At 47.0% G+C, this 21,503-nt stretch overlaps 1 protein-coding gene across 1 annotated transcript in view; it reads left to right on the top strand.

The window, feature by feature from the left end:
• ptchd4 (patched domain containing 4) overlaps positions 1–20,795 on the top strand; it is a gene marked incomplete at both ends in the record, with an annotated part of 40,509 nt that extends 19,714 nt beyond the window's left edge. Inside the window, 2 exons of the mRNA XM_080539685.1 lie at positions 18,507–19,276; positions 19,893–20,795. Of these exons, the coding sequence (XP_080395811.1) occupies positions 18,507–19,276; positions 19,893–20,795 (1,673 nt within the window). The remainder of the gene's footprint in view (positions 1–18,506; positions 19,277–19,892) is intronic.
• Positions 20,796–21,503: the final 708 nt, after the last annotated feature.

Here is a 21,503-nt window from a genome sequence, read left to right as displayed (position 1 = left end):
AACTCGGATCTATTCATACAACAAGTGACACAGCACTGCATAATTTCAAAGAGAGCGCCTCAGCCAACATTGGACCCGGAAATACGTCACGACTAGGGCTGTCCCTAACGACTATTTTTCAAACGATTAATCTAGCGATTATTTTTTCGGTTAGTCGATTACTCTAACGACTAATTTAACGGTTAGTCTAACGATTATTGTTTTTACTATTCGATTAATGTATCACTTAATTTTGCCCAAAATAATGGCTGTATTGTCTCTCTCTGTTTAACAGTGTCTTTATAAAGCACTCTGGGTAATAGCTGCTGCTCTTATAAAACAAAGCAGCGTGTGACATGCACATTACTCAGACGGCCGCCCCTTTAAATGATCAGCTGTTGTATGGGGGCTGTCTGTGGGCCCGCAATTAAACACAGACACCTTTAATTCGGCGACCTGCTACTACTACTACTACTACTACTACTACTACTACTACTACTACTACTACTACTACTACTACTACTACTACTACTACTACTACTACTACTACTACTACTACTACTACTACTACTACTACTACTACTACTACTACTACTACTACTACTACTACTACTACTACTACTACTACTACTACTACTACTACTACTACTACTACTACTACTACTACTACTACTACTACTACTACTACTACTACTACTACTACTACTACTACTACTACTACTACTACTACTACTACTACTACTACTACTACTACTACTACTACTACTACTACTACTACTACTACTACTACTACTACTACTACTACTACTACTACTACTACTACTACTACTACTACTACTACTACTACTACTACTACTACTACTACTACTACTACTACTACTACTACTACTACTACTACTACTACTACTACTACTACTACTACTACTACTACTACTACTACTACTACTACTACTACTACTACTACTACTACTACTACTACTACTACTACTACTACTACTACTACTACTACTACTACTACTACTACTACTACTACTACTACTACTACTACTACTACTACTACTACTACTACTACTACTACTACTACTACTACTACTACTGTAACTGCCTCTGTCAAACAGCCCCAGACACAGAGCAGACTCACTGATATGTTTAGCCAACTTGAATGCCAACATGGCCATCAGGGTTTTTCCTGGCTCAAAATGAGGCGGAGGTGGTACCAGTGGTGTTTGACATCGGGGGGGACCCATGAAGCAGGGCTGTCTGGGGGTCCTTAAACATCAAACACTTAATTTCTTGCATTCTGGTGAATTGATATGCACCAATTTGTGCCCTTTCTGCATCAATTTATGGTGGAAATGTCATTATTTATGTAAAGGAAAACACAATATTCAGGCACCAGATGACCATTCAAAATATAATGTAATATAATGCAATATAAGGCTCTCAGGCATTCTGTAATTGCATTCTCAGTGCCGCAATTGCAGTTAGAAATGACAGAAATCCACCGAGTGCAACGCTTGTAGAAAATACGACCGTCAGTTTGTCGAGAGCTGGAGGCGGCTAGATATATGACGGAGGCGGCCGCCTCATAATTCTCTATGCAGGAAAAATAATAATAATAATAATAACTTTATTTGTATAGCGCTTTTCCTGCAAACGTTGCGGCTCCAAGTGCTTTAATCATTATATAATCTTAATTTAATTATTTTGTAATTTAGTTTAGTTTTAGTTTAGTTTATTTATTTAGCACACAAGAGATTGTGCAAGGAGGGAACGAAGCCCAGAAGGCTTGTACATAGTTCCACTCCCGTCAATATCTATGTTTCAAATAAACATCAAGGAACACTTAATGCATGTAAATAAGAGAAAAGAAACCACAAACAAAATCATATCCATAAAGGCAATATTAAAAGGATGGGTTCACGCGACATTTCTGGCTTGGGGAACGAGACTCTAGAGAGTCACGCGAGATTTCTGGCTTGGGGAACGAGACTCTAGAGAGTCTGGAGTCTGTCGTAACGAAAATCTTTATGTCTGTGGGGTGCTGAAATGGGAAAATTGTCATACACCACACACAATACGATCAAGGCTGTTCAATCCAAGATTTTGTATCTTCATGTGTGGGGTCTGTCTCAGATAAGATTTCGGTTAAGATTTTGAAAATCCTTATGTGTGTACCCCGCTTAAGTAGAGAAGAGAAACGGTCCAAATGCAAATGACCAAATTTGCTGCTACGTACAGTACAAATGTGACCCAGAGGAATGTTCTGGATCAGCTTCATACAGTACAAATCTGACCCGGAGGAATGCCCTGGATCAGCTTCAAACAGAACAAGACTGACCCGGGCAATGTTCTGCTTCAGCAGAACATATTCTGCTCTTGGTATTGCTGGGATGAAATGCCCAGCTTTTTACTGGCGTTTTACCAGCGTCACCGCAGTGCAGACATTTGTAATGATCATTTATCTGAGCTCACAGTCGCCAATGCACAGATCACTATAATTGATTTAGGATGATTGGGCTATTGATCAGGTCAGGGTCACTAGATCCTCTGATACAGACACACACACACACACACACACACACACACACATACACAAACACACGCACGCACGCACGCACGCACGCACACACACACACACACACACACACACACACACACACACACACACACACACACACACACACTGTTATGTCCATGTGTGGTGCTTGCCTGTTGTTTACATGTGTCTTGCAAGCTCCTCCTCCACCACACACTCCCTCTCTCTCGTTCAACTGGAAGTCACTGGTGGAGCAGTGTCTTCCCCATCACATTTCCCCTTTAGTTCCTTATTTTGAGTTAATAAAGACCAAGTTACTTTTACATTTAAACCTTGTTTGTGTTGTGTCCTTTATGTTGCTTTCCTTTGAGCCGGGGTTGTAACACACACACACACATTTTAAATGCTTTATTTATGTCAACATAAATCTACAATATCTAAAGGACATAAATACTATCAGTGCATTTTGACATTATGAAAACAGTCAGTTACAATAGTGCTGAGTTGACAACCAGTTATGCCTACACATAGGATGTTATTCACACCAAATGAATCATACACGCGCACACACACACACACACACACACACACACACACACACACACACACACACACACACACACACACACACACACACACACACCCTTTTACTTCAAGCAGACAGATGTTTGACAGATAGATACTTGGGGTGAATCCCAATTCACCACTCCGGCTCCGTTTTCACCCCTCCGGCTCCGTTTTGCGCGTTCACGTGTAGCCGTAGTGGCGTCCCAATTCATTACTCATTTAGGGTAAGGGATAGGGTTAGGGTTTTCCATGGCTCCGTTTGGAGAAAATCTTGACCCATTCATTACACTACGGATGACGTATTAGTCGTGAAGGGTTGTCCCATTTCCCCCGGGGAACCACTACGGCTATGGCTCCAAAACGAGTGACTCCAAAACGAGTGACTCCAAAACGAGCCGAAGTGGTAGAAAAGAGAATCAGGATTGGGCCATACTGTAGTGCGACACTACATGGTTAACATAGGCCTTATAAGTCAGAAGCAATGCTGTGTTTTGTGAAAGCAGTGTGTGATGAGACAGACATGACAGACAAGGATCTAGCGACCTTCACTACCTCTCTTCTACCATAGACTGAAGACCCATCTCTTCACTACCTATCTTCCACCGTAGACTGAATAACCATCTCTTCACGCTACATCTTAATTGTCCCCTCTAAAGACCTCCTCATCCCCACTACCCCCCAGTACAGTTTCTCTACTATAAATACATTTAAAATTCCTTCTTCTAGCATTGTAACTGCCATTGGCATAGATTACTATTTATTATGATGACTGATGGATAGATGATTCACTTACTTAGACAAATTGTAAGTCGCTTTGGATGGATAAAGGCGTCTACTAAATGCCAAAACATGTAAATGTTACATGTCTATGTTTTGATCGGCCATGTATGATAATTTGTATTTGTATTCAACCTTTATTTACCCAGGGTAGCGTCACTGAGATACAATGAGGGAGAGGGTTAGAGAGAGCTGGGCAAGAGAGACCTGATCCTACCCCATCTGAATAGCTTCCTGGACCTGTGTGTCTAATTTACACGGGTTCCCATCAATAACATTGCTTACTAAATGTTTTCTCCCACTTCTGCAGTTCTGTAGAGGAGCGTATTTACGACCTCCATTTCATTTGTTTTGGTCCCTCTCTCGTTCCAACTCCTCTGCCGTTATTTACGGTTTCCCTTTAATTCCTGAAGTGTCATAAATCCGGCGCCCTTGTCCTCACAGACAGAGCTTCCTGAGGACACGTCGCAGCGCCTCCGTAGACATCTGAAGACCAGCGGAGGCTGGCAGAGGTAGACATCGGAGGCTGGCAGAGGTAGACATCGGAGGCTGGCAGAGGTAGACATCGGAGGCTGGCAGAGGTAGACATCGGAGGCTGGCAGAGGTAGACATCGGAGGCTGGCAGAGGTAGACATTCGGAGGCTGGCAGAGGTAGACATCGGAGGCTGGCAGAGGTAGACATCTGAGGCTGGCAGAGGTAGACATCGGAGGCTGGCAGAGGTAGACATCGGAGGCTGGCAGAGGTAGACATCGGAGGCTGGCAGAGGTAGACATCGGAGGCTGGCAGAGGTAGACATCGGAGGCTGGCAGAGGTAGACATCGGAGGCTGGCAGAGGTAGACATCGGAGGCTAGCAGAGGTAGACATCGGAGGCTGGCAGAGGTAGACATCGGAGGCTGGCAGAGGTAGACATCGGAGGCTGGCAGAGGTAGACATCGGAGGCTGGCAGAGGTAGACATCGGAGGCTGGCAGAGGTAGACATCGGAGGCTGGCAGAGGTAGACATCGGAGGCTGGCAGAGGTAGACATCGGAGGCTGGCAGAGATAGACATCGGAGGACAGAGGGCTCATTGGAATGCATGGAACGGAAGGAGGAATGGTATCAAACACACGTTCCGTTCCATGCGTTACAATGAGCCCCTGTCCTCTGATGTCTACCTTCGCCAGCCTCCGATGTCTACCTTCGCCAGCCTCCGATGTCTACCTTCGCTAGCCTCCGTCCTCCCCTGGTGAAGATTCACTGCACAGAAGATAAAGTTTACAGTCTAAGTTTAGCACTTTTGGATCCAGGGGGGTTCAATTTTGCATTGCTATTTCTCTCTCTCTCTCTCTTTCTCTCTCTCTCTCTCTCTCTCTCTGGGCCTGAGGGCTGTCTGGTGGCAGATGTGCCTGTCTGTGTGTGTGTGTGTGTGTGTGTGTGTGTGTGTGTGTGTGTGTGTGTGTGTGTGTGTGTGTGTGTGTGTGTGCGTGCGTGCGTGCGTGCGTGCGTGCGTGCGTGCGTGTGTGTGCATGCATGTGCATTTGTGTGCTGGCATCACCTCTGTTTATGTCTCTTATCTGGGCTTCCCTCACTCTCACACACACACACAGGTCCTGTAGCATACACTGGCAGTATGTAATCCCCTGCAGAGGGATTAACTCACCAACAGTACAGTGAGATAGAGACGTTTGCTGACTGCTAACTAGGCTTTCATTGGCAAGTTATCATGCACATGCACACATACACTAGGGTTGGGTACCGAAAACCGGTACCAATGGTAGGGTGCCGGATTTACCAATATGGTACCGGTACCTATACATCCGGTACCTACCGGACCGAATTGCAACAGAGATTTCGGTTACTTATTTCGGTACTTCTCTCTTGCCCCCTGGTGCTCCGAAACGGACATTACATGCAACAGTCAACCGCACGTGCCATCGCTCGTTAACGTTCCACTGATCAGTGAGTGTGTGGTGGTGAGCTGAGCAGTAGTGTGACGAAGAGTGAAGAAGAGTGAGTGACAGACAGCATATATTCGAAATTATTATAATTATTATATATTATCAGAATCATAATATATTTTTATTGTTCGAATTTCGAATTATTTTTCTCACTGGTCGCAGCAGTCAGTAACGTTGCCCTCCTAGCCAGCTAGCTAAGCTACCACGAGCTCACTGTTACAATGCCGAAGGCAGATGAAGCATTCTAAAGTGTGGCTGTATTCACCCGAATAAATAACAACAACGCTAAGTGCATAACATGTTCAAAAGCATTCTTGTGTAAAGGGGGGAACACGTCGAACTTAATGAAACACCTGGGGATGGACGGGATACATTTTAGAGTAGATGGGTGCACCGTGTTTGGTAGCTTGCGCAACCCTTAAAGGCTCTCACAGAGTCGGGCGAAACGTACGCGGACCGGGCTCCGCAGAGGTCCGCACGGACTCAAAGCGGACGTCTGCAAGGCAGCTCAAATTTTTGGACCGCGCATACCTAGCAGACGCGTACCGGTGTCACACAAAACATGGCTCGGCATGAAATTGTTTCACATCGACATGCATATAATGTGACACCGGAATGTGACAGTCAGTCTTTGTGCAGCATTGACCGGTGAGCGATGATTACCAGGGTGCAGAATGAATGCGGCTAGACGGGACCCCAATCAAGGACCCCAATTGAAATAAGCTAGTGGCTTTCTTGGGTTTTTATCCTTTTAGTTGACCTTGTATGTAATATGTACTTTCATGTACCTACTTCTGCAAATCTTCTAATAAAGTTTTCAATCAATCAATCAATCAATCAAACGCCCTACCAGGTCGTCAAACCTTTGACTGTTCATGCGGAAGTAACTAAAATGTTTCTCTTCATCAATACTTTGCATGTCCCTCACCAACATGATGAACTCCCCTTCCTCATCGCTTGTTTCGTTGAGTGGTCTTAGATACCACCTTCTCTGCTTTTCCCCCCCGCAAAGCCATAAGACAGAGCATCTCTTCCTCATCATCGGTGGACGACGCCATGACAGAAAGTGTAAACTTGCGCAAGGATTGGGGGAAATGTAGTAAACTGGCATGAGAAATGTAGGAAATTGGTACGTGGTGGTACGCTCGACTATGAAACCTCAAACGACTGCTGACATGCCGCGCAGAGTCCGGTCCGCTCACAATACGCCCGACTCTGTGGCGGCCTTACAAGCACCTCATCAAGCACCTCAGCCAGCAGTATGTGCGTCTCCAGTCCTGGAGAGGGGGAGGGGGAGACCGCCATTCGTGTTGAGGATGACAACGATGATCTCAGGTTAGTAATGTTTCAGTTTATTTTAGTTTATTTATTTAAAGAGGGGGGGACAGTGCACATTAATCAACAAGTCAGTTTCTATCAATGTAAATGCGCAAGCTAATTTTCATCTGCAGTCCCAATGTAGCCTAATGTTTTTTGTTTTTTTAAGGTTATTTTTTCTGAGTGGGGCAGTCCCACTCATATTTTTTATTTTATTGACAGATACAGTGGAGATTTAGACAGGAAGGATGGGTGAGAGAGAGAGGAGGGATGACATGCAGGATATGTCCCCGGCCGGAATCGAACCCGCCACCTAAGCACCCCCCAATGTAGCCTAATGTTGATGCAAATCCTGCGTTTATTAAGTAGGCCAGTCTCCTTCTATTTTGTTTTGTTTTATTTAACCAGGAAAAGGGGGAGACGGGGTCTCATTGAGAGATTAAACATATCTTATACAAGAGGGTCCATTCCAAGACAGGCAGCAGCAAATATTAAGCTACAGTAACATTATTTAACTTATGTTTATATGTTTGGCTCTCCAGCTACAGCATCAGAGACCCCATTCACCTTGGCAAAGAAGGCAACTTTGACCAAAGAGAAGGTGGAGGAAACAGGGCTGCACAGGGCTGTTACCAGGTTTGTGGTCAAGGGACTGCATTCTTTTTCCACTGTGGAATCTCCCTGTTTCAGGTGAAGTGACGACCTCAGCAGGAGTTTTATTTTAATATATTTACATTTATTTGAATTTGAGTGTATATTTAACTGTAATATATATTGTGCTTCAGCAATAAAAAAGTAAAAAGCTGTTTAATGTTGTTGACCGTGTTATTATATAGCTTATATTATTATATTATACATTTTTTTTAAAGTATAAAAAGTATCGATTTAGGTACCATTTCGGTACCGGTACCGTTTCAAAAGTATTGGTTTGGCACCGGTATCGGATAAAACCCAAACGATACCCAACCCTAACACACACACACACGCATGCATGCACGCACAGAACAGGGTGTTCTAGTACAGTATTAGCAAATGTGCAGTTTAGATTAGCCTCAAAGCGTAGCTTCATATTACTGGAAAAATAACATAGAGTGAGTGCGTTGATTGATTTTTATATCAGGGTGCTTTTTGGGTGGTTTTCTATGGGGCATGCTGCTTCTCTGGCAGCTTAGTACTGGTGGAGGTAATCATCGGTGTACAGGCCTCATTGTTATGCATGGAAAGGAATGAATAATGGTACACCTCCGATGTCCACCTCCGCCAGCCTCCCCTTGATACACACTTACATATTCTCAGCAGACCGAGACACAGAGACACACACACACACACACACACACACACACAGACACACACAGAGACACACAGAGAGACACACACACACACACACACACTCCCTGGCGATATTTACTCCTATTACACCACCTGATAACCCACTCGATATGTTTTACGGCCCGCGGGAACCAGAACCCCACGGCCGGGCGTGTTCTCACCTCGCCCTGGGTGATGGATGTGTTCTGGGCCGGCGGTGCCGCTGGAGTTTTAGAGCAGTAATTTAGTTTAATGACTCCAGTGGAGTCCAGGCCGGCCCACTGGCCCGGTTCTGTGTATCGGGTCTGGCTCTGGGACACAAGACTGCGGGGGGGGGGGGGGGGGGGCAGCGTCCAGATGTCCCCGCCCCCCATCCATCCAGGGACCACGCCACTGTCGCCGCCGCTGGTGTTGCTGTGCAGATCGCCTCCCTGATGTCCTCTACTACAACACGATTTATGGCGGGGGAGGAAGCAGGGAGGGGGGGGAGGGGGGGAGGCAGAGGGGTGGGAGGAAGGAGAGGGGGAGGAAGGAGGGGGGAAGTGGGGGGGGAGAAAGGAAGGGGGAGGACAGGACAGGCATGCACATTTCGATAATGTCTGGGGATGTCAATATAAACTGGTGCCGACTCCCTCCTGAGACAGACTGTGTGTGTGTGTGTGTGTGTGTGTGTGTGTGTGTGTGTGAGTGATGCATTTGATCGTGAGTGTGCCTGTGCGCACGTGCATGTGTGTGTGCATTTGGGCCTATGTGTGTGTGTGTGTGTGTGTGTGTGCATGTGTGTGTGCGCACCCACGCCTCCCTGTAGGCTATCTGTCATGGCCCTTAAATGTTCTGAAATAGTCGGCTGTCGGTTACTGTGTGTGTGTGTGTGTGTGTGTGTGTGTGTGTGTGTGTGTGTGTGTGTGTGTGTGTGTGTGTGTGTGTGTGTGTGTGTGTGTGTGTGTGCGTGCGTGCGTGCGTGCGTGCCTCTAGCAAGAGTGTCCATTCCTGTGGTGATATTGCTGCCATTAAGGTGACATAGTGACAGATACTCTAGGACCAATGGTTTAGTTTTATTGGCTCAATGATCTGAGCTGAAACCTGGATAGATAATGTGTCTATTGGAAAGCTACTGCACTCACTGTGACTGAAACGCACATTTTTAGTAAGCGGGAGTACTTCCGAAATGTTTATTCAGTTTTTTAAATCCTTAAGATGCTCAGAAATGTTTGTTTTAAGAGGTTTTGCATCCTGAAGATGCTTTAGAAATGCTTGATTTATTCAGTTTTTTTCATCCGGGAGAGGTTTCAGAATGCCGAAACATCAAGAGTGGTCACTTCTGTCTCGAGTCAAGTGGAAAAGCACTGAACCCATACGCATTTAGACACACTTTTCTTTTTCTTACTTTTTTTTCTCTTCTTCTCATGTTTGGCTGAGGGAATTGGGTTGTTCTGACTCGGCCCGTCAGACCCGGTTTGCATCCCTGATGAGAGCCCATCTCTCTCCACGACTGTAAACTCGTTGAGGTTTTTCTTTCTTTGTGCCAGAATTAGAATATCACAGTGGAGGGAATATGATGTTTTTTTAAGTGATTTTCCCTCCCAACCTATTTCGATTCAGTTCCATGAGTTGTATCAGAACGTCTCACAGTAGGACTTCAAGACGTTATGCTGAGTTTGTACATCGTTAGAAAGATGAGGAGTTTTGCCCAGAGGCACAGTGGACTAGATAACCATTCTTCTTCTTGTGTCGTCTTTGTTAGCGTACGTCTGCCTGTTCACAATTAGAAACAATAGAAAAAGAGTTTTCATCCCGCTGGTGCCGTAGCCTGATATATTTGCAGTCACTGTAGCAGCCACCCAGGAGGCCGGCAGAGGCAGATAACGGAGGACGGGCTCATTGTAACTGGGGTCCCTTGCAAATAAACTGGGGTCCCTGGTTAAATAATGGATACATAAATGAACGAATACATTGGAATGGAATGAGGAATGGTTTGAAGCGTGTCTGATACCATTCATTGTTCTGTTCTATACATTACAATGAGCCTGTCCGATGTCTGCCTCCCCAGCCTCCTCCAGCCTCCCCTGCCTCCTTCAGCCTCCCCTACCTCCTCCAGCCTCCCGTGCCTCCACCAGCCAACCTTGCCTCCTCCTCCCCTGCCTGCTCCTCCCCTGCCTCCTCCAGCCTCCCCTGCCTCCACTGCCTAGTAGAAAGCTACTACTAGGAAACAGCTACCTCTGACCCAAAATGGCGACAGGCAGGTTTGGCGAGCTGGTAGCGTTTTCTATGGTATTTCAAAATGTTATAGACAAAGGACCATGTCGATTTACGGCAAATCGCTGCTACCGTTCTTCTGACGACCACATACGTTTTAATCAGCTGACCTGTTTGAGAGACAACAAATGTCATAAACACTTTGGCTATGGTAAAAAAGCCCTATTGGATTATTGTATATATCCCTCTTGGCTTACTATGACTAAATCGTCCAAAATTGAAGGCAAACGGCAAGTCAATGGAGGTGACTTGATTATTTCGATATGCCTGCTCCTTTCTGGAGATATACATCAATGCCCCCTGTGCGTATTACACAAGAGGTAATCAACAGCGGGGGAGCAAGTGGAAATTACATCCAAGACAAGCACACCGACACCTGTTTACAGGTATGAATTTTAAGGATACGACAGAGAATCTTGGTGCTACCCTGGTCCCTACCTGATTGCCGTGCTTCCCGTTGCTGTCCGAGTGCCGGTGCCCTGGAGAGAGTCGGAGCACGGGGCCCTGGAGAGAGTCAGAGCACAGGGCATTGCAGCAGCGGGGAAGGGCCAGGAGATCCTTGGGACGAGTGGGGCAGGGCCAGGAGATCCTGGGGACGAGTGGGGCAGGGCCAGGAGATCCTGGGGAGCGGTCGGTCGAGTGCCGGAGTCTACAGTTCTCAAAAAGCTAAAAGAACTCAACTACTCTAAAGCAACTGGGTTGGACAACATGCCAGCTCGTTTTTTTAAGAGATGCAGCAGAGTCCATCACTCCCTGTGTGACACACATAGTGAACCTATCTATTGTCCAAGCCAAGTTCCCAATAGAGCTAAAGCTTGCTCATGTTATTCCCCTATATGAGAAAGGTAGTGAACTTGAGCAAGGAAACTACCGGCATGTCTCTATTTTAAGCACTCAAAAATAGTGGAGAAAATAGCAACAGATTGATAAATACATATCCACTAACAACCTACTGTTTGAATTCCAGTCAGGGTTCCGGCGCTCTCATTCCACAGACACCTGCCTGCTGTACCTAACAGACCATATTAGGAGAGAGGTGGATAATGGCAAATTCTGTGGCATGGTAATGCTAGACCTGCAAAAAGCATTTGACACAGTGGATCATGTCATTCTGCTGAGCAAACTAAAAGCTTTAAGTTTCAACAATCAAGCAGTCAAATGGGTCCAGTCTTATCTTTCAGACAGAATGCAGATTGTCAATGTTGGGGGTACTTCCTCCCAACCCAAGGCGTTGGAGTGTGGGGTTCCCCAGGGCAGTGTCCTTGGCCCACTCTTCTTCTTACTATATATAAATGACATGAAGTCAGCCTGTTCCTGCGATTTGTTTTTATATGCGGATGACTCCGCATTATTAGTATCTCATAAAAACAAGGACGAGGTAGAAAACATATTAAGTACAGAGTTCCTAAATGTTAGCAGATGGCTTACCAATAATAAATGATCATTGCATTTAGGGAACACAGAGGCTATCCTGTTTGGCTCACAGACCTGACTAAGAAGATCGCCTAACTTCAAGGTGAAGCTAGGCGATACAGCAATTACTTAGGATGCATTCTAGATAACCATCTCTCAGGGGTAAACATGGCCCAAAAGGTGCTCACTAAGGTCAACCAGAGGATTATATTTTTGAGCAGAATAACTAGATTCCTGGATAAGAAGGCTTTACAGACTTAAGCAGGGGCTCTAGTACAAAGTCATTTCGACTATGCATGCACATCATGGTATAGTAGCATACACAAGAAGCTTTTACAGACTTTTCAGAACAAGTTAGTGAGGATTGTATTGAAACTTCCCTCTCGTACTCACCTCTCATTTTGCAAGCCTTAGATGGCTCAAGGTTGATGCTAGAGTCTCAATGATTAAACGTTGCCTGTGAGCCGGACTAGAATAGTCTGCCTAAAGAAGTTAACACTTTTTGAGCAGAGAGTTTGAGCCGCTTCAAAAGTAATTTGAAGAAATGGCTCTTTAGTAATTAGGTCATTTATATGGGGTCCTAGAACATTATTATAACTCCTGTTAGGTGATAAAATCAGTGTATGGGTTGTATTTTTTTTTCTTCTTCTATTTATAGTATAATGGATGATACCATTTTTATTATTGTAAACTACTGCCTGTATGTCAAACCTGTCCTGCGGTTTGTCCTGCCAATGTCTTTGCTTGTCCTACTCTCTCCTTTATCTCTCTACCTTTCTACATCTTTTAACATCAAAGGACCACAATGGAAATAAGCCTCTGGCTTTCTTGTGTCATCCTTGACGTTTTTATCCCCTCTTTTATACGTGTATGCTTTTTAGGCTCCTTTGAGGCCGACAACTGTATACCCGTGTCAAAACGTGTCAAATAAATAAATAAATTAATTCATCGTCCAACCGCCCCTACCTCCTCCAGCCTCCTCCTGCATCCACCTCCCCTGCCTACAGCCTCCCCTGTCTCCACCAACCTCCCCTGCCTCCACCAGTCTCCCCTGCCTCCACCAGCCTTCCCTGTCTCCTCCAGCCTCCCCTGTCTCCACCAGCCTCCCTCCTCCAGCCTCCCCTGTCTCCTCCAGCCTCCCCTGTCTCCTCCAGCCTCCCCTGTCTCCACCAGCCTCCCTCCTCCAGCCTCCCCTGTCTCCTCCAGCCTCCCCTGTCTCCTCCAGCCTCCCCTGTCTCCACCAGCCTCCCCTGCCTCCACCAGCCTCCCCTGTCTCCACCAGCCTCCCCTGCCTCCACCAGCCTCCCCCGCCTCCACCAGCCTCCCCTGTCTCCACCAGCCTCCCCTGTCTCCACCAGCCTCCCCTGCCTCCACCAGCCTCCCCTGTCTCCTCCAGCCTCCCCTGCCTACACCAGCCTCCCCAGCCTCCTCAGCCTCCCCTGCCTCCCCAGCCTCCCCTAGCCACTATACTGTTGTCCTGCATCATGTTGTTCAAACCCCATCAGAAGGTATCTGACCTCTGAGAAAGTCACCATAAAAACGATGAACACTTCTAAAGATGGGAAGCATCTTCATTACTGAATGGGCTATACACCTCCCCCCCTCTCTCTCTCTCTCTCTCTCTCTCTCTCTCTCTCTCTCTCTCTCTCTCTCTCTCTCTCTCTCTCTCTCTCTCTCCTCCCACCTATCTCTATCTCTTTCTCCCCCCACCTCTCTCTCTCTCACCCCCCCTTCCTCCCCCCATGTTGCTGCATCACAGGCATGTGCAGTGGGCCTCTGTGCCTGTGTACACATCCCCCTTGTACACCAGGGGAGGCTGGTGAAGGTAGAACATTGGAGGACAGGCTCATTATAATTAATGGAATGGAATTCTATTGAGGAACCACCCTGTTCTTTTCTACCTCCACCAGCTGTATACAGCTCCCCCACCCCTCTTCCTCTTACTCCTCCTCCTCCTCCTCCTCCTCCTCTCTGCCCAGTGACGGCCAAGCTCCACCTGCTGCGTTGCGTCAACTCGCCATCGGCGTTGCGTCAACTTCCCGTTGTCCAAGCTCCACCTGCTGCGTTGCGTCAACGTTGCGTCAACGTCAACGTTCTACTCTAGCTCCACTGGCATTTTTTGTATACGGGAGTAATTTCACCCTTGACTGCAATATGTCCACAACAATAACAACATCATACAGAACATTTTCCAATCAGGGTAATATTTTATCTACATAATTCCCAAATAGATAGTTGTTAGTTCAGTAGATGTTCAACTAACTGTCAACAACATTTCAACTAACTAACCACTAATCCTAAACCTTGCCCTAACCTTAAATCTAACCCTATCCTTCAATCTAGTTACATATCAACAGCAACAACTAGTCGCATATAAAAAATAATATTTTTCGACCTCAAGGATCAGCCGTTCGTCGTCCATTCCTGCAACAAGCTTTCAAGCACCTGTGGTGATTGACGCCCCACGTGGGCCACGGCGCCCACGTGGGGCGTCTTATTGTGACGTCTGCGTCCATCCACCGTCAAAAATCTAACTTTTTTGAAAGTCTACTTTGGACGCAGCCATCGGACGCAACGCTGACGCAACGCAACGCAGCAGGTGGAGCACCTTTCATTGATTACAATGCATTTGATCCCAATTTCGGACGCAACGCACATTAGACGCAACGCTCGATGGCCATGGTGGAGCTTGGCAGTGAGCCAGCCCCATCATCTCCCAGACAGCATCACCCAGCAGCCTTTTATGAATGTAGCAGCAGCAGTGGTGGTAGCAGCAGCAGTGGTAGCAGTAGCAGCGGTAGCAGAAGCAGCGGTAGCAGCAGCAGCGGTAGCAGCAGCAGCAGTGGTAGCAGTAGCAGCGGTAGCAGAAGCAGCGGTAGCAGCAGCAGCGGTAGCAGCAGTAGCAGTGGTAGCAGTAGCGGTAGCAGCAGCAGCGGTAGCAGCAGCTCCTGACCTTGCCACAGCACTCAGCCGTTAGTACAATATGCAACAGTGAATCATGCAGGGGAGGGCACGCCAGGGATACAAACTGCAGTCTGTGTCAATGCCGTGGGGAGACAGGGATAGATGGAGGGATGAAGAGAAAGGGGGAGGGGTCAGAGAGATAGAGGGAGGGAGGGAGGGAGGATGAGAGAGAGGCGATGAAGAGTGGGGGAGAAAAAGAGAGAGATGCTGAGGGAGGGATAGAGAGAGAGGGGCGAGATTGAGGAAAAAGAGAGAGGGAGATTGAGAGAGAGAAGAGAGGAGATAGTTGAGGGGAGAGGGGGGGGCAAAGAAGAGAGAGAGGGAGATTGAGAGAGAGAGAGGAGATGGGGGAGGGGGGGCAAGAAAGAGAGAGTGAGAGACGGAGGGGGAGAGGTGTCTAGCCCCCCCCCCCTCTAATTTCCTCCCCCATCCCCCCTTTGTGTCCGTCACTTCACACTTTCCTCAACCTAATGAATGCGCTGTTACAGCAGCATCTGAGGACTTGATGACATTTATCAAGCTGCTGACTGATGATGTTGCTGTGTGTGTGCGTGTGTGTGTGCGTGCGTGCGCGCGTGCGTGCATGCGTGCGTGCTAGCTTGCTGAGTAACAATTTGAATGTCATATACTGGAAGTGCTGCAATAGCAGTTTTCATGGGTCTCTGAACTTGTGCTATTGAACTTGATCATTCATTCACCACAGCTTAATGATAAAGGATCTGTCCGTTGTTCAGCTGCTTGTGTAGAGCTCAGTGTGGAGGCTCACCACTCCCTTCTCTCTGGCCTACACATGCTCAGAGCTCACTACCTTCTCCCAAGTGTGCTTGTGCAAACACGAAGACACACACACTCCCATACGCACTCGCACACGGACACGCACACGAACACACACACACACACACACACACACACTCACACACTCACACACACACATACATACACACACACACACACACACACACACACACACACACATACACACAGCCACACCCCCCCCACACCCCTCTCTCTGATTGAACTTACAGAACATGGAGATCAGCATGCATTGTGAGTTCCCATGATGATGATGATGATGATTATTATGATAACGATGATGATGCTGATGATGAGTTAACCAGATATCAGATCTGCAGGCCGTGTGCTTGTTTTCAGGCCTCAGAGATTCACCTCCAGACCGTGTGAAGCCTGCAAGGCCAGTCAAGACACACACATACACATTTCTTGTACCCAGTATTCATATATTCCTAGTGTATATGAATATGAATACTATGAATATCTTTCAAGGGAAATTGGTGGAGGTAGCAATCGGAAGACAGGCTCATTGTAATGCATAGAACGGAATGAGGAATGGTACCAAACACACATGTGCCTCTCTAGCCCGTTTAAACGGACCCGTTACCGGGAATTTATTGGTATCATGACAGTGTGGATTAGGAGCAGATTTAACGGTATGGCTCAGCATGCACAAACAACGGTTTCGGTACATTATGTAATGGGTCCAATTGTGATAAAGCGCATCATGGAGATTGTTTATATGACCAGCCATCTTGCTTTGTGTCTGGGAATAAAATGGCAGATCAGTTGGCATGATTGTCTGTCTACACAGCGTAGTAATTGTAGAAATGTAATATGTAGAATGCATATCTTCTCATCATAATAATGCATCTAGTAAATGTGCTTGCAGGATGCAAGGCACACTTAATGTTCTTGTACATATATATTTCTTTCTTTCTTTCTTTATTATTATAGCAAAATTTGCACCGGCTTCTTGTCCCACAGTTTTGGCACTAGGTAGACATGAGGGGTGTCAAAACGTGAGGCTCGTTCCAACTCGTGTTGCTTGTACGGGAATTATACGGTTTGCGCACGGTTTACCCACAATGCCATTTTTTGTTCAAGATTAAAAGCAAGTTGAAAATGAATACAGTCACTCTGCTGGTACCATAGGAGGCCGGTGGAGGTAGAAATCAGAGGACGGGTCGAGCTCATTGAAATGCACGTGATGGAATGTGGAACCTCACTCCCTCCACGCATAACAATGAGCCCCATCCTCCTCACCTCCTGTTTACTGTCACATTGACGTTGCATTACAATGAGTCCGGCCTCCGATTTCTAGCTCCACTGGCTGGTACAGTATACACGTGATTTGAATGAGCGTGTCCGTTCTATGAATTTTAATTCTACGTTTGATATGCACGCATAACATCAGCTTCAACCCCTGTTCATAGCGGCTACAAGACAGTTGGTGATGTTAGTTTCCACTCGGTGCCTTTTACCTCCTCCCCCCCCCCCCCTCCCCCACGAGGATCTCATCAATCTAGTCCGTGCTCCTCAGGGCATATCCAATTACACGGAGACGTGTCATGCGTTGAGTGTAGCTAGCTGTCTCTCCACCTTGTCATGCAGAATGAAGTGCAGAGTATGACGATGGGGATTTCTCTCTCTCTCTCTCTCTCACTCTCACTCGCGCTCTCTCCACCCCGTCTGAATTAACTGACACTAACTAATTGACTTGTAGCGCAGCTTAATAAAACTAAAAGCAGCCAAAGCCTATCCAACTGAATCATTATAGTGGCGTAATCCTTTATAGTTAATTAACTTTTTTTTTTTTTTTGGGTGTCAAACCAGAGGGAATTTATGTTGTTGTTGAATTGGGTGGGGTGGATGCGTGTGTGTGTGTGTGTGTGTGTGGGGGGGGGGGTTAGTAGAGGAGAGGGAGGGGAGGTGGGTGGGCGGAACCAACCACGGAACCAACCAGGCCGATTTCAGGGAATATTTAAAACAGGATGGATCCAGGACTCCTGCTGAAGGATATGGGAGATGGATGAGTGTTAAATGTATTTAAATGTTCAAAAGCCAACATATTCACATAGCTCCCCAGCATCTAGAAATATGACTCAGTCCTGTCACAAATGTATGTGTGTGTACGTGTGTGTGTGTGTGTGTGTGTGTGTGTGTGTGTGTGTGTGTGTGTGTGTACGTGTGTACGTGTGTGTGTGTGTGTGTGCCTGTGTGTGCCTGTGTGTGTGTGTGTGTGTGTGTGTGTGTGTGTGTGAGAGAGTGAACAGGTGTGTGTGCCTCTTTGTAGAGGAGCAGAGGAGCAATCCTACATATTCTCGTTTTACAGACATGTTGTGTGTTGTATACAACTAATACATTGTGTAATATGTAATTATGCTATAATTACTACTTTGTGATAGCATTGTATCAACATGTCCTTACAGAGGTTTTGTCATTAGCCTACACCAGCTGTACATACTATTGTATGTACTGTATATACAACATATTATTTTTAGTAATCACATAATTACTACATAATTACTACAGCAATTACGACATTAAAACAACTCCAAGTAAAGTGTGACTGACCATTATGTTTTTATGAACAGCAACTGACTCAACTAACTGTCTGTTCCTCTGTCTCTCTCATTCTGATTCTGATTCCAGGACACGGAACAAAAGGAGTGTTTGAGCTCCTGGCTGGCTGGAGAAGGACTCGAGAGGCCCTCCCCTTCAAGGAGCGAGTGGCGGACGCCTTCGCGGACGTGATGGTGTGCTACACCATGACCAGCTCACTCTACATCATCACATTCGGCATGGGCGCCAGCCCCTTCACCAACATCGAGTCTGTGAAGATCTTCTGCCAGAGCATGTGCGTCGCCATCCTGGTGAACTATTTCTACGTGTTCTCCTTCTACGGCTCCTGCCTGGTGTTCGCGGGCCAGCTGGAACAGAACCGGTACCACAGCGTGTTCTGCTGCAAGATCCCGTCCGTGGAGTATCTGGACCGGCAGCCCACGTGGTTCAAGACCATGATGAGCGATGGACACGACCACGTCACGCACCACGAGGTCATCCCGTACCAGAACCACTTCATCCAACACTTCCTGCGGGAGCATTACACTGAGTGGATCACCAACACGTACGTCAAGCCCTTCGTGGTCATCCTCTACCTGATCTACGCCTCCTTCTCCTTCATGGGATGTTTACAAATCAGCGACGGCTCCAGCATCGTCAACCTGCTGGCCAGCGACTCCCCCAGTGTGTCGTTTGCGATGACGCAGCAGAAGTACTTCAGTAACTACAGCCCGGTTATCGGATTCTATATCTACGAGCCCATCGAGTACTGGAACTCCACGGTACAGGAACACCTCAGAACTCTGGGTCACGGCTTCAACAAGATCTCCTGGATGGATAACTACTTTCAGTATCTGAAGGTAGCGTTAAGCCTGTTTTGTTTTTTGTTTTGTTTTTTACAAACAGTGCTCTTATTTTGTTGTTATTATTATTATTAGTAGTAGTAGTAGTATTTGTATTAGTAGTAGTAGTAGTAGTAGTAGTAGTAGTAGTAGTAGTAGTAGTGACAGTAATATTATGATTATCATGAATATTATGATAATTATGATTATGATTATTATGATTATGATTATTATTATATCTTATGTATTAACTGTAAATGCATGCTTAGTTATCAATGTTTTATTGTTCTTAATACCTCCTCTAAGTCGGTTAAATCTCTGGGTTATTACTGGAAATCACATTGTAGTGTTTGTTTGAACCAAAGTGTTTGTTTGTGGATCGGATTTGTAGGGGGTGAACTTTTAGTCTTTTAGTTATCTATGGGACGGTTTCACAGACAAGGCTTAAGCCTAGCCTTGGACTAAATCACACTTTGTAATGTAAAATCTCCATTGAAGAAGCGTTTTAATCTAGGATTAGGCTTAAGCCTATGAAACCGGCCCTATGTTTCATGGTTCTTAATGCCTCCTCTCATTCGTTGTCTTGTTGTTATTATTGTGAATCACACGTTTGTTTGTGGATTCCGACCCGTAGGTGGCGAACGTGAGCGCCTCGACCAAGAGCGACTTCATCTCCATCCTCAAGGGCTCCTTCCTGCAGAGCCCGGAGTACCAGCACTTTACGGAGGACATCATCTTCTCCAAGGACGAGTACGAGGAGTACAACATCATCGCGTCGCGGATCTACCTGGTGGCGCGCACCACGGAGAAGACGCGGGAGGAGGTGGTGGAGCTGCTGGAGAGGCTCCGCCCCCTGTCCCTGATCAACAGCATCAAGTTCATCAGCTTCAACCCCACCTTCGTCTTCATGGACCGCTACAGTTCGTCCGTGGTGTCGCCCCTGCTCACCTCAGCCTTCAGCGTGCTCACCATCCTCATCCTCACCTTCTTCCTGGTGGTCAACCCGCTGGGGAACTTCTGGCTGATCCTGACGGTGACGTCCGTGGAGCTCGGCGTCCTGGGCCTCATGACCCTCTGGAATGTAGATATGGACAGCATCTCTATCTTGTGCCTTATATACACTCTCAACTTTGCCATGGATCACTGTGTCCCGCACCTGTACACGTTTGTGCTGGCCACCGAGCACACCAGGACCCAGTGCATCAAGATCTCGCTGGAGGAGCATGGGGCGGCCATTTTGCAAAACGCGTCCTGTTTCGTCATCGGCATGATGCCGTTGGTGTTTGTGCCTTCCAACCTGACCTACACGCTGTTCAAGTGCTCCCTGCTCACCGCCGGCTGCGTGGTGCTGCACTGTTTTGTCATCCTACCCGTCTTCCTCACCTTCTTCCCCCCGTCCAAGAAGAGACACAAGAAGAAGAAAAGGGCCAAGCGGAAAGAGAGGCAGCTGGAGAGGGAGAGGGAGAGGGCGAGGGAGAGGGGAGAGATAGAGTGCATCGAAGTCGGGGAGAACCCTGACCATGTGACTAACGTCTGAGAAGAGGGGGGTGTACGGAGGGCGGTGCCAGCGCACAAGCGATCGGCGAGCGTCAACGGACGGGGGGGTCCGTCTGTGATCTGTGATTGGTTGGTTGGCGAGGGGAGGCGTGTCCTACAGCGAGGGTTGGTGGCCATGTTGGTGTGGCACCTTCCAGACCCTGATGTGTGTCAGAGCTGAGTGACACAGAGTGAAGGAGGGAGAGAGGGCAGGGAGGGCACTATTGACCCCAGCCAGCAGCAGCGGCCCTTAGGCTGGCCTGAGTAGAGAGCGGGCCCTCTGGAGGATGTTAGCCTGGATGTTCTATCTCATCTGCGCAGGCTGTTGCTTGTCTACTCATTATGGTTATACAGAAGCCCCACAGCCAGGAAACAATAGCAAACATCACATTAAAAATCCCTGTACTGTATTTACTTCAGACGTAATTACAAATCTATTCGTAGGGTTTGATCAGTTATGAGCTTGTGGTGCTGACCTCGATTCATTGGTAAACGGTGTGATGTATAGAGTATCTATGCCTCTGATGTACAGTAGCCTCAGCCCAGCGGAGGCTGGTAGAGGTTGAAATCGGAGGACGGGCTGACTGTAATGCATGGAATGGAATGAGGAATGGTATGGTGTTTGATACCATTCCTCATTCCATTCCATGCATTACAATGACCCGGCCTCTGATTTCTACCTTCATCAGCCTCCCCTGCCCCAGACATG

This window comes from Nansenia antarctica (genome assembly GCF_963989245.1).
Source record: "Nansenia antarctica genome assembly, chromosome: 1".
NCBI lineage: Eukaryota > Metazoa > Chordata > Actinopteri > Argentiniformes > Microstomatidae > Nansenia > Nansenia antarctica.
This window is presented reverse-complemented; position numbering and strand designations above follow the sequence as displayed.